Here is a 15,073-nt window from a genome sequence, read left to right on the forward strand (position 1 = left end):
TGTGAAGTAAATTTTCAATTATTGGTATGGCCATGAATTAATCTGATGAGTGCATGTTGAAATCTTATTAGCCAAACCACATGATGCAAGAGTAGTTACAGTCATCAGATTAAAGTTGAGTCTTTAAGATTTTCTATGTTTGTCATTATGCTATTGATTAATAAAAATGACTGTTTGATCATTTACACAACCCTAAGGCAAAGCAAATTTTGAAACTGGATTATTCTGGTCATATGACTTTGTCGGGATCATTTAGGGATCGACCTATGATCAAAGTTATGTCAACCAGGAAACCCATTATATGCTGGACCATTTGTTATGGATTGACCCATACTGGTTTATTACTAGACATTTAGCATAAGCCATGTGGTTATTCATCTAGTCACACACACTTCTGGGATGTAATGATCCCATTGTAAGTTAATGAAATTGTTACTACCCAGAAGTGTTCATGACTGTACTCTGGAAAAGTAAATGCCAAATGCAGGTTTTCATTTTCCAAAACAGAAGTCTGGTTACATTCATTTATTGAAAGGGTGAATGTGTCATTCAGGCTCTTCATGGGACATCTTAAAATTTCATTCAGATTAATAAAATACTGTTTTGTATCAGTTACCAAATGCATCCTGGTCCTTCAACAACAGCCAATTCTACAAAAGTACAGAGTATTAAATAAATATTTGTATTTTTTTGTTACATTCTTTCAGGCACCTTTGGCCAATTGCATTGATGAGGATGAATGATGATTGGATAAAATCGAAGAAGTAACACCTATGACATATCACAATTTGATTTGGTTTGATTGGTTTGATTTGGTGCTTTAAGTCCACTTTGTGCACAGTAAGGCTAATCGGGACTGGACCTACAGTTTAAAGTGTGATCCGAACCACTATGTACCTCCACCGGGTATCGAACCCGGGACCCCTTGATTACAAGGCATATCACAATTTGAACCCAAAACTTTTTACATAAAATGACTTAGATTGACCTCACAACATGTTTGTCCAACAAAGCATAGAAAGTAATAAATAGTGGGTGTGAAGCAAACTAAACAAGGAAATTACATATATCACTTAATTTATATTAATATTATTCAACACTACAATATGTGTTTCGATGTTTTATGAACTTAGAAGGAAATGTAGCATTTATTGTTGTAAGCGGTTTGACACACATACTATTTCTTCCATTTACATTCCTCACATTGTGCCAAATTTCAGGATCCTTAAATATTTGCCTTAAAGTATGTTATATTGCATCCCTAAAATACATCACAATTTAGGACTTCCATCCCTGGCTGCGTTTGCAATTATCAAACTTCATTTGTTTGCATGTGGTTCTCGCAAACATCTAAGGGATCCGCTGATCATGCCTTCCTTCCCAGCAATTATAAAATGAGCAAACTACTCTGTCGTTACAACTACTGGAAGCAAAATGACTTAGCTACAGACACGCATCTACAAGGCCACACCCATGCACTACGTCGAAAGCAACGAACCTGAGAGTGGGGGCAACTGCATTGAAACGCTTCTTTGAGTATTGTGGTATACCTATGTGAAATGAACAGTGCTGCGAGTTTATTTCTACTACGAGTAACAGTTTCAATATATATGACGATGTTTTGGAAGATGGCACTACGAGATTCTTGTCACGCCTGCAACATTTGTACGTACGTCCTGAAGTATTAGATTGGAGTCCCGATACGAGACAGACAGAGAAGACTAGTACCGAAGTTTCCACCATCCACCTCAACTGTCTGAGACCTGGGTTCCAGTGTTGTAGAAGAAGGGAGATGCGATATGAAGACCTGGCTGCATTCCCACACTCCATCCAGAACTCCAATCACTTCTCTGGATCACAAAAGGGGGACGTTATCAAGAAGGTATGTGAAAAGTGAAAGTGACAGTGAGAATTTTACCATTGCTGCATTCTACTACACAAAAATGTCAAATTACATCAGGAGTATGTTTGTGCTCAACACATACAGAACTAACTCATAAATTGCTTTGCGAAAGAAGTATTTCTGCGTTGCCTAATAATGTGTGCTTATTTTGGTTAAACCAGATGCTTATGTTCGAGTTCGAGCCGGACTCCTTGGAACATTGTTGTCGATTGATCTATTATTGTTTAAGCAACCTCATCATTTATTTTCATTTTCATTAGTACCGAACTCACCCACCAGTAGCACTGTCAGCATTGTTCCTCAAACTGGCTACATTTACTGATGTGGAACGTGCTCGCTGTGTGTTTTGCTTTCACGAGACTCAATCAGCAACTGCAGTGCAACGTAAGTTTCCTACGGAGTATCGAAAGATACCTCCTAGCAAGCCTACAATTTACTCTTGGCACCAAACCTTTGTTGAGACTGGTTGTTCTGTAAGACAAGGAAAATCACCAGGACGTCCACAAGTTCCTGAAGCTGCTGTGGAACAACTCAGAGAACGCTTTGCCCGGATTCATACGAAATCATCACGACGTCCATCACGTGAGACTGGCATTCCACAACCAACTGTTTGGCACGTATTACCTAAACACTTGCTATTCGAGCCATACAAACTAACAATGGTTCAACACATTATGGATGCAGATTAAAGTTGCTCGCCAGCAATTTTGTGTGCAAATGTTGTATAGAATTGCAGATAACAAGACATTCCTAGACAATGTCATTTCTAGTGATGAGTCAATGTTTCACATCAGTGGACAGGTGAACACCCATAACGGCAGAATATGGGGTAGTGAAACCCCCCATGAAACTGTGCAGCGTATTTGTGATAGGCCTAAGGTCAATGTTTTTTGTGCCTTTATCAAACAAAAATTGTACGGCCTGTTCTTCTTCCAGGAGGCAAACATAAATGGTATAGGGTATCTGGATATACTACAAAATTTTCTGTGTATCTGGATATGTTTCAAAATTTTCTAATTCCTCAGTTCAACAAGGATAACCAAGATGTACAAATTTACTATCAGCAGGATGGGGCACCACCTCACTACCACTTAGCAGTCAGGAGATTTTCTTGATACCCGATTCCCAGGTCGGCGGATTTGTCGTACAGGTCCAATTGCATGGCACCCTCGCTCCCAAGATTTGACCCCGCTAGATGTTTACTTGTGGGGTTTCATGAAAGATCAGGTTTTGTACAACCTTTACCTCCTGATCTTGCTGAACTGAGACTTTGCATTACCGCTGCCACTGCAGAAGTGATGCCTGACTTACTGGTGAAAGTCTTGAATGAAATTGACTTCAGGTGGGATGTATGCCGCATTACAAATGGTAGCCACATAGACCCAACATGAATGTTGTATGACAAACTTGATGTGTTTTGCTTTGCAATGGCACCTCAACAGACTCTGTAAGTTATCTGAATAAATTTCTATATGCTTTGAAAGTTGTAAAGTCCTTTTTGAATCACCTGTATTTGTAATATGCCAATTTAGTACAAAATAAACATTGGTAAAAATAAGGTTTGATCTTTGCTCACATGAAGAATTAAAGACTCATAAATTAAGGTGTCATACAGTAGCTGTAGATGGGGAAACAGCGTAGATTGTAGAATTGTAGTAAATGCATGATTAAGTGTTGGAATTGCATCACCGTTTTGCTGATTCTGAATTTTGAATTAATTGAATGTTGGATTATGAGTATTCTTGAACATATTACTGTTTTGGGTTACAATATCCCAATTCCTAGTGAAACTCTTAAGAGTTTTGAAGCGGTGCATTAACCGCAAGCCATTGCTTCACAACAAAGTTATTTCTGTTAATGCTAGTTTGGGATTTGACATCCACAGCCTCACTTGCACTCCAATCAAAACCTTACTCCCAACTATTACATTACAACCGTAGATTATTTTCTTAGTTTAGTGCATTAATTTGAATGTTAATCTGGCAAAATTGACATTTGTGTCTCATTATTACTTCCCCCTCTTTCAGACGCCATAACAGATACTACAACGAATATATCATCAGCATTCAAGATATCCCAATTACATCCATGCCATTAGCATCAGAAAACTCCAGGCAAACAAGTTTACAAGATTACCCAAATAACTATTTATAATATATACATCAATGGGAGAATAATGAAGCTTGATACACCCTATAGTTCTAGAGACTGCAATGATAGTAACATGATGTAAAATAATTTTTGGTTAGTTAGTATCTTGAGATAATTTTATTGAAATGAGACACATTTTAATAAACGTGGAAGTGGGGGGAGGGGGAAGTAGTCAAAATGAAACCAATTGATGATTTACAATTTCAAGACCAGAAAAGTGATGTATAATAAGCTAAACACAAAAACCCATATTTCAAGTTTATCACAATAAATTTGGAGAATATTGTATTTATGCGTGTATAGTGCGCGAGCATGTATAATGCACACCCTGGTTTTTGATGGGTAAAAGTTACAAAAAATGTATATCTCGTATATAATGTGCAGTACAATCCACTTTCAAGAAATAGCTTTTTTAGTTGTAGGTCGTAGAGCTGTTGCTATGCTGATGAAGAGTGAATAACATGATATCTATTCAATGAGTTGCTGTTGCTATGTGGACCAAGAGGAGAATATCCTCTTGTGTAAGCAATAAGTCTCCAACCCATGCCACCTCTCCTATTATTTGGCCAGTAATACAATTTAATTATTTTATTATTATTTGACCAGTAATACATTTTATTTATTGTTTTCTTTTTCCTTATGTTTTCTTTCATCCAAAGCACGTTCCTTCATTTTGTGATGAACTTATTTCAACCGCATTTCACACTAGTGTCTTTATCTTGAATGGAATATTGATGCCATATTCAGAAACTGCAGGATTTAAGCTTTACAACAATATATAACATGATAGGGTTCCATAAACGTGAAAAATCAATGCAAGTGTCCCAAAATCATGGAATAACCCTGTACGGTTTCATGTTGGCTGTCCGAATTATGCCATGAATAATACGCACCTTAGTTTTTGGGAGCAAAAATTTATGAAAAATGTGCGCATTATACATGAGTAAATACGGTACAATGCTTAGCGCATTTATAAGTCCCTGTGAATTTCTTGATGCATATGTGAAATTTATTCACATTGGCAACATTAACAGTGGTGCTAGTGAACTAATTAGTGAACTAATGAAATACTGTCAAGTTTCAAGTGCATTTTAGTTCTTCTGTAACTACCATGTAAAGAGGGAAACTTTGTGTAAGGCAGATTGCTTACACAATCGCCAACACCTTGCTTGACATGCATTTTGCATATTATATGAGGGGGTATCAAGAAGTAATGCCTGTTGATATATAATTTGTTTAATAATGGAAAGATTGAAACAATGAACGTACATATAGTTTGCCTGTAGTGTACTCTACTCAGAGTCACCCTTCCACACAGTTTCCATCACGTTTGATGCATTTGAGCCAGCGTTTTATCCAACCCTCAAAACCAGTTTGGAAAAATTCCACTAAACACTACCTGCCCCACCGTTTAGAGCTGTTTCAACCTCCTGTACGTCATCGAACCTCATGTCACGAAACACAGACTTAGCTCAGATTGTATGGTATCCCACACTCTCAATCATTGCATGTCCTGACCCATAGGACATGTGCACTGCATCAGAAATTTCCTGGATGGTGATGCGTCTATCCTCTCAAATGAGCTCATCATCCCTGAGGTGGTGGTTGTTCATCAACGACGTTGATCGCCTGCCACTTTTTCTCCTTGTCTTTCACTTGTGGCTTTACAGAAGTATAGAGTAACTAGACATGTGAGGTTGTGTTTTTGTATGTATCTCTTAGTGTAGCTTGAGAAAGTTCTGGGAAACCAGAATGAAATGTTGCAGATAAAATAAAATAATAACCACTAAAAATAACTGTGTTAGATTATTTTGCATCTATAAAAAGTGGTTATGCGAATCTTTAAGAAGAACATAGTAATAAAATATGTAGCCTACCTGATAAAAAGTAAAAAAACTATGGAAGTAGTTTTCCATATCCCATGTAGTGCTCGAATGTCAAACACTATGAGGTTAAATCCCAAGGCTGTATATTTACTTACTCCAATTTCATTGCTACAGTTAACACAGCATTACAGATAGATCTTCATGGTCAAGTGCATACACAAAAGAAAGTGATATTGTCATGAAATTATGCGATGAAGCAAGTTTATCAAAAATCCTTATTTATTGACTGATAGACAGCCCACAAGGGTGCTTGCATCCTTTCACAATTCCTTAGTCTAAGGGCACAGTACAAGTGGGTAGCTTTGGCTTGGAAACTATATGATAAGTGGTGGAGTAAACTAAGTGCCATCCTAGAATCTGTCAATCATAAAGCAATTATTCCTCTCAAAAGTTTTATAGAAGACTTCTCTCCTTCGACAGACCTTAATTCAGATATTTTAATACCATTAATGAAACGAGTTTGAGTTCAGTGTCAATGAATTTAGCAGAATGGCTACTCTTGTACAGAATAACACCTATTTGACAAAATCATATAGAAAATATGACAAACCCATTTAATTGCATCCTACATAAGTACAGCATAACCCATGTACTAGGGTTGAGATAACACTAGCTTGAACCAATATGAATAATACTCATAAGAACTTCTGCTGATATTTGAGACATACTTGGAAATTTGGCAATTTAAAGAAGTTCAAAATACATTGTTATTAAATATATAAATAAAAGGATCATCTTGCAACCATACCATTTCAGTCTACCATATTTCCATATCCAAAAGTTTATGTTATATTAATGTTCTCACATTTGCTTCTTTCCGTTACAAAGATATTGTGTGTACCCTGTAGTATACTATAATAATTTACTACAAACAAGATTTACGATCTGCTACAAATGACCATGATCGGCTGCTGCAACACATTGTTGGATGGGTAGATGAGCGTCACTGATTGGTTGATTTATGACGTACTTCACCCACTACCATAGATAAACCTGAACTGTGGCCACTGAAATTTTATTGGCCCCTTTGGTCCCTTTCCAGTCAGACACATCAAACAAAAGATAAAAATAAACACTACAACACCTCAAATATCAGACTAAAATGAGCATGACAGTCAAAATTTGGTTTGCTTTTATATTCCAGAAAGCTCTGCTAGCTAAATGGATTGTTACAGTGTGAAATCTCCCAAACTGCTGTTTTTCTCATTTGTTTATGATGAAAGGATGATACCAAAAGTTTCCCCTTAATTATATGAGCCCGCATTGGCAAAATCTCTTGAGTTTGAAGAAGAAAGTCAGCAAGAAGGGGAGAGAGGGGAGGAAGGGGGTTGACTGATGTTGCACAATCCATGCAGGTACTCAAATAAACAATATCAACCTGAGGCAATTGTTGAAAGAAAGCTGTTTAGACATTTGACGTATCAGGATGCAAATGTCCACAATTATTTTTCCAGCCTCTTGTAGTAAATGGTATGCTCTCCTTCATGGTACTCAGAGTTGGGTGGGTCTTTTCAAGTACTTTGAGGATCAACGATTGTCAAAAGTTGGAAAAATTCAAAGAAAATAATAAAATTTAGAAGAGCTTGCAGTACTCTAAATAATTAATACAGTAAAGTCAACGAGTTCAAGGTTTCATTCATTAGGCAATTTTCCTCAAATCATACTAAAATTAGTTGTTCACAATTACGACTAAAAAAGGTACACATTTCCAGAATAAGGTTGAACAAAGTTATAATTTTGAAATAATTTGTGTGGTAGCACCTTAGTTACCAGTAACTTCCTCATGTGGGAACTTTAGCTGAACATCATAGTGGGCATGGGTGGATGGCTGAGAGGGCAAAAAGGAAAAAGTCATGTATTAATTAACTACAATAACTACGAGGACTGAGCAGATACAGATACCGATGTATCCATATTGGACGATACCAGTGGTATTGGTAAGTATTGGTTGAAATTTTCCAATGCATACCATTGTCTTTGAGTTGTTAGAATCAAGGCCAAGAGCAACATTTGTCATTTCCAAAAATTCACTCACCCTTCGTTGTTGCAGATTAGTTTTTCAGAGAATTACCGAACAAACCCTCCACCTCCTGGGAAGCAGATGTTTGACAAGATCAAAGGCATGGATAAAGGGAAAGCTGTGACCAAACTTCTTAACCTGGTAGGTAAAGGCTGTGTCAAAACAGAAGATAAATTTCATTTTAAATTCATGCTTGCACACTCGTGGTGAAAATCTTTAAAACCAGCATTACTACCATCCTTGGGTGTTTCCGGGTCAGATGATTTTGGAGTTCTTGCGAAAGACGTGTGAAGGCCGCTGTGGAATTTGATTTGTTTCATATAAATTCAAGCGAGGCAGGAGGGTTGTGGATATATAATTTCTTCTTGCACTCTTCCCTTCTGTGTCTTTTATGTGACTGTTGGTATCAGTCTATACCACAGTGACTTGTTTTTGTCACAAATGACAGAGAATGAAGGACAGCATGGCTTAAATAGGTGTTATTTTAATAACTGTATTTGCATATACGTATTTCGACGTTGCATTTCTCCCTCTCCAGGTTAACCCAAAAGGCAGGAATGAATAGTATTTACATGAAACTGAAGAAGAGAAAATCCACCGATTTTTTAATTTTCCTTTGTAACTGCAGCAATGCTAGAAATACTTCAAAAAACCTCTAAAAAGTCTACAGAGAAGTTCACAAAAACATTACCAAATGTCACAAGACATTTTGAAGTATCATGATTTTTTTTATTATTATTATTATTATTATTTTTAAAAAAGGAGTTGACTGTGCATATAGCACAAGGACATGAAGGCACATTTAGGGGATGTGGGATTAGGGCTAGACACATTCTCGATCTCTGCCATTTTTTGAGGTGATGTGATCAGAACCACACTCCAGCTGCCTTTACCCTATGGGGTTGCCCCCAGATATCCATTGATTTGAGGCTGGGTGAGTCCCGGAAATGGTTTGGGGGGGGGGGGGAGAATGTCAGAAAAATTCTAACATTACATCACCCACCCTGAGAATCGAACCCGGGTCTCCTGCATGGAAACAAGACATCCTACAGACTACGCCACCATGGCTCAAAGTATTATAATGCTGTAGGAGAATAATTAGTGAATTATTTAATATCATGAAAGGAATGTGATATGATGACTTGGTAACTAGCCTTTATAACTTTCAAATGGAATTGATTGCAAACACAGTATTTCTTAGCTGTGAGATGAGGTTTAGGTGTTGCAAATTGATGATTTTTTGCTGAAATTTCTAATTAAAAGTTGCATTTTCAGAAGGATGATCTAGAAACTAGATCTTCTTTACTAATCATGAATCATGAATCACTGGCATTGAGTATTGCTTTCTGAAAAATGGAAAGTTTGAAATATTACACATTTATAAGATTCTTCATCAAAATTATTCAATATGTTAAGAAACACAAAAACGTCATGCACAAAATTGAACATAAAATATCACAATAATTTTCAAAGAGAAGAAATTAATTCCAATCAAAGCATTCTCATTCCAATCACACCAAGATAAGATTTAAGCATTATTTGAAATGAGGTAGAGATTATCAGTGCATTAAACTTTATCACCATTAAAAATAAATTTGCCATTAACGTATCACAAAATCTCTGTCCATAACTGATTATACCTTTGCTACTATAGGATCATGATAAAATTCAAGTATAATTCCTGGTATCCAAGTTGAACTTTCCAGAAATTCAAGGGTACAAGCAGATGCTTTCTCTATTTCAGGGGTGCAAACTAGTCAAGTGGTCAAAATTACTGATTTAAGTGACCAAAATTTTAAAAAAAACTTACCAAATACTGACCAGTTTATTTACACCATGTCAATAAATTGCCATCCTATAAGTAGAAGAGGGGTATCATAAATAATAATAATAATAAGGATGGGTTTGTCCAAAGATGACTGAAGTAAAAGGTGTTTGCAGGCTGCTGTGAAATGTTTTTTTTTCTGCTGTTAAAAACAGTAGCTTTTCCTCTTCAGAAAGTTTCCTCAGTTTATCACATATTCTATTGTCATTGATTACTTCTGTCACAGGTAGAGAGTATTCATCTGTGAAAGCTTCAAGGGACAATGGTGCTGAACTCTTGCAAACACAATTCAATACTGTTCTTTTCACTGCTTTTAGTTTACTGTACAGCACATGCACCAAAGGCTCTTCTCTTTGGAAGAGAGCAGTGAACTTTGTAAATAACTGGGCACTTGTGCAACAGAACATCACCTCTGCTTTCATTGTCTCATGTTTTAAGAGATTTATTATATTTCTATACTTTGAAGACAATGTCACCAAAATACTTTTACTTTTATGAACAAATTCCTTAAAGCACCTTGTAACTGCTGGCCATTGTTCATTTAGTCTCTCAGCTGCATTCTCTAGTGTTAACCACCTAGAAGAAACGTGTTTCAAGAAAAGATGATTTGGAATACAGAGATATCTATGAACTTTAGTGAAGTCTTCCCATCGTGATGGCCAAACAGACGGCTTATACGCAGACATACAGGCGACAACAGCACACTTAGCGGCGATTTAGGAAGAAACAACAGAATGCAAACAAGAAAATGGAAAACAGAGAAGAGGAAGAGGAAGGGATTATCTACAAAGTGAAATGTAAAGAATGTCAGAGTGTGTACATAGGAGAAATGAAAAAGAGGCTGAAAGACAGGTTGAAACAACATAGGGATGATGTATGACTTAAGAGAGAGAGAAATGCGAAATTTAAACACACGAGAGAAACAGGACATGACATAGAGTGGGATGAGGCTAAGCAGATAGGAAGGGAGAAGAGAATACTAGTAAGAAAATGGAAGGAGGCCAAGGAAATAGAGAAGAAAGGTGAAGAAGACACAATGATCTGGAATGGGGGACTGAAGTTAAACAAAGAATGGAAGAAGGTGTTAGAAAGAGTGGAAAGGACAAGAGAGAGAGAGGAGAGGAGAAGGAAGAAGAATGAAGGAAAAAGAGTGTGAGATATAAAGAGTCCAACCACAATCTAGATGGAAGTAAATATTTTAGTCTTTTAGGTGAAAGTACAGTTGACAAGGGAAAGCTACCTGCTAGAATGTTCCAGAACAACTTTCTAATAGTCTGGAGGGAGTAATGTTTGTGTATATATATCGTTCTATTCTTGTATCTTGTTACATTTGTACTTGGTACAGAGTCTGAAGAAGACCTTGCTAGAAGGTTGAAACATTATGTTTAGTTTATGTTTTATAATATAATAAATTACTGCCTTGGCCAGCATATTTAGTTGTTCTTTTTCAACGAAGGCAACAAGGAAGCGAACTAAAACAAGTCTGCCCAAGTAGTGACTCGAGAGTTCTCAATTAAGAGAAGGAACACACGCGAGAGAATGGGGCTACATGGAGATGGGTAACGTGACTGCAGCCTTTGCATTTCGACAATTTCTGCCATTGTGCGTGGCCTTGTTCCTTAGATTCTCGAAACAGCCAGCACCTGGATTAGTCATGCATGCTCACTAGTGGTTAGTTGTTTTTCGTTAGGTCCATAATGAGAAACAGGGTTGTTGAAGGAACTTGTTTCTCACACAATTTAAAATTCCATCCAAGTTGCATATTGCTTCATTTCAATACAGAATTTGGACCCTGTTTAAACTGATTCTGAAAAAAAAAAAAAGGCTCTAGGGCCGTATTTAAATTAATCACAGAAAAAAGGTTCCTGGGCTATATTTAAATTGATCCTGGAAAAAAGGTTCCTGGGCCGAATATAAATTAGTGGCCGTGGTATTTCGGTCGGTAACACATCTGACTACCATGCTCAAGGTCCTGGGTTCGATCCCCGGCCGGTTCAAATCCAGGAACTTTTCTAACATTGAAAGCGGCCCGGCACCCAGCCAGCGTCGAATGACATGGGTACCTGGGGGAAACCCTGGGGGGTAAAGGCGGTCAGGGGCGTAATGCTGATCACATCACCCCCACTCACGACCGGATCAAGAAAGTGTGGGGCGTTACCCCCCACACCCCCTATACGCCTTCATGGCGTGGTGCTAAGCACAGGGGAGCACTTTACCTTTTTTTACCGAATATAAATAGATTCAGAAAAACTTTCCTGGACCATATTTAAATTGATTCAGAAAAAAGGTTCCTGGATGGAATTTAAATTCATCCAGAAAAAGGTTCCTACACTGTACTTAAATTCATCTGGAAAAAAGGTTCCTGGATCGAAATAAAATACTTCACAGATAAAAATATTCCTTACGGTCCAGAACATATTTACGCTTCCTGATTTTCTCTCCTGGACCAGAATTGAATTTACTTAAAATGTCTGGACCCTTAACAACCCTGCCTGGGACCCCTAGCATCACAGCGCTGTGCTAATGACTCTGCCATGGACTTTGATATCATTGGTATAATATAAATGATAACAATAATTATCATGAATTAATAAAAATACATCAGAACTTCCTGATGGTGCAGTGGTAGCGTCGTCGCCTTATAATCAAGGGGTCCCGTTTCGATTCCCAGTGGAGGCACATAATGGTTCGGATCCCACTTTAAACTGTAGGTCCAGTCCCAATTAGCCTTACTGTGCATAAAGTGGACTTAAAACAACAAATCAATCAATCTAAAAATACATCAAAATAGGGAAGGTTTAACGCCAGCTAAGACCGTGATAAAATTCAAGTATAAATGCCGGTCTTCAATGCGAACTTTCAAAAAATTCAAGGCAAAAATATTAAGGGTACAAGCAAAAGTTTCCTCTGTTTCAACCTTACTTATTACCCTGACCCCAAAATATAATACAAAGGGTCTTTGTGTTTCCAATGTGTCGAAAAGTTCTAATTCAATTCAACTGAAAGATAAAGTTTGGACATTTCAGGTGGGAATATTCAGGAAATGTCCCTGGAGAAGAAGTTCTGTGGCTTACGCAGCCTCTCATCAATGGGTACTTGGGGGATAAAGATGGGCAGAGCATAGTGCTGATCACATCACCTCCAGTATGGCCAAGATCAATAATGTATGAAACTCGATCCTCCACACCTTCTGTATTCCTGAATGGCATGGTGCAATGTACAGTCACCGGCAATAAAAATGGGACACCTAGATCCTGTAGTCCTCGTTTGCCTACAACGTGTTGTGGATGTTGCATAAATCTACGGGGCTGGTAGAAGTTGCCGTTGAAACTTCCCTATTAAAATTCGCTTATCCCCGTAGAGTTAGGCACCACACACAATGCCATGCAGGGAAGAGAGTTTTTCAGGATCTATATGTCTAATTTTTATTGCCGGTGACTGTTCAGGGAAAACTTTTCATTTACAATATTCCTTGTGTTAGAAAGAAACAATAGGGGCAAAAGCACTAAAACACACAATGTAGATAAATGGCATTGTATTTCTAAAATGTTATGTTGTTCAATAAACACGATTCAGAATCACATGTTTTGAGCTAGTTCTTCGGAATATATGTACCCAAAAAAATGAGGTTCATCCAAGATTTAATATGGACCCTATTGCATGCAAGTACTGAACAGCGTGAAATACGTGGTGTGATTGGAAAGTTTTAAGACAGGAAGCACCATTGCTCAATAAGGAGGGGCTAGGTTTGCCTGACGGTGTGGAAAGGGAAGCTTGTTCTGACCTTGAAACATCATGAAAGATCAACGCGGTATCTTTGTTCAGTAGAAAGTGGAATCATGATGAGTGAAGACGTGTTCTCAATTCTTGGTGGATTATTGATATCGCAAAATGGATGAAAAATGGAACAACGTGTTTGTGTCAAATTTTGTTTTAAAACCAGGAAATCAACTTTGGGGACCTATGAACTGTTAAAAACAGCTTTCTGGGATAAATGTTGAGCCGATTAAATGTTTTTTATCTGGTTCAACAGATTCAAAGATGGCTGCGAATCAGTCGAAGATGACCCCCGGTCCGGCCGACATTCCACTTCAAAAACCAACGAAAACATTGTGAAAGTTCACGATTTTGTGAGACTTAGAAATAGGGAGATGGCTGATGAACTGAATTTAAGTTTCTATGCAGTTCTGTCAATTTTAACTGAAGATTTAACATGCGTTGAGTGTCAGCAAAATTCATTCCAAAATTGAAGTATTACAAGAACTGATTAATAAAGCCAAAACTGACCCAGATTTGTTAAATAGGGAAATTACATGTGATGAATCATTCCCGGGTTCGATCCCCGGCCAGTTCAAATCCAGGTACTTTTCTAATGTTGGAAGTGGCCCTGGCGCACACCCAGCATCAAATAAAATGGGTACCTGGGGAAACCTGGGGGGTAAAGGTGGTCAGGGGCATGGTGCTCATGACATCACCCCCTCTCATGACCGGATCAAGAAAGTGTGGTGCGTTACCCCCACACCCCCTATACACCTTCATGGCGTGGTGCTAAGCACAGGGGAACACTTTTTTTGAATCATGGGTTTATTGGTATGACCCAGAAACAAAGGCACAATCATCACAGTGGAAAGGTCCAAGTTCTCAATGACCGAAAAAAGGTTGACGAAATGAAGACAATGTTGGTGTATTTTTTTATTCTACAGGTATCGTGAATCACGAATTTGCCCCTAGGGGGCAGACAGTCAACCAGGAATACTACAAAAGTGTCCTTCAGCGTTTGCGCAAAAATGTGTGGAAAAAAGTCCTGCAATCTGGCATGACAAGAATTGGGTCCTCCACTACGACAATGCACAGGTTTATAATAGGTTCTCAATCATGTAATTTTTTGCCAAATTCCAAATTCCTGTGCTTCCACAACCCCCTTATTCCCCTGATATATCCCCTGCCGACTTCTACCTCTTTCCTAAATTGAAATTTTTGCTGAAAGGGAACTGAAAATACGGAGAGGGTTCTTAACATCCTTATGAAATACAATTTCCAGGACTGCTTCCAAAAGTGGAAGTCAGAAGGGAACTACCTTGAAGGAGATCCATCCCAATAGCCTGTAAGATCTGCCATTTTAAATTACACGCCCAGTCTTAAAATTTTCCAATCACACCACGTAAACCCACATTGCTGTTTCTATCCTAAAGAAATATCAATGACCTCTGATATTGTCCTCATACATAAACGTTCACAGTTTTAGAAATGAGACATAAAGTCTCAAACCAATGACACTTAGCAAGGCA

The 15,073-nt window shown here is 37.9% G+C and overlaps 1 protein-coding gene across 1 annotated transcript in view; it reads right to left on the reverse strand.

Moving 5' to 3' along the window:
* Positions 1-15,073, reverse strand: part of LOC145999339 (uncharacterized) — a 478,836-nt gene that overhangs the window by 2,155 nt on the left and 461,608 nt on the right. Inside the window, exons 6-7 of the mRNA XM_083136280.1 lie at positions 1,729-1,850; positions 617-650 (exon numbers count right to left, since the gene is read on the reverse strand). Of these exons, the coding sequence (XP_082992406.1) occupies positions 617-650; positions 1,729-1,850 (156 nt within the window). The remainder of the gene's footprint in view (positions 1-616; positions 651-1,728; positions 1,851-15,073) is intronic.

The sequence above is a fragment of the Lepisma saccharinum genome, chromosome 15, assembly GCF_977018435.1.
Source record: "Lepisma saccharinum chromosome 15, izLepSacc3.1, whole genome shotgun sequence".
Taxonomy (NCBI): Eukaryota; Metazoa; Arthropoda; class Insecta; order Zygentoma; family Lepismatidae; genus Lepisma; species Lepisma saccharinum.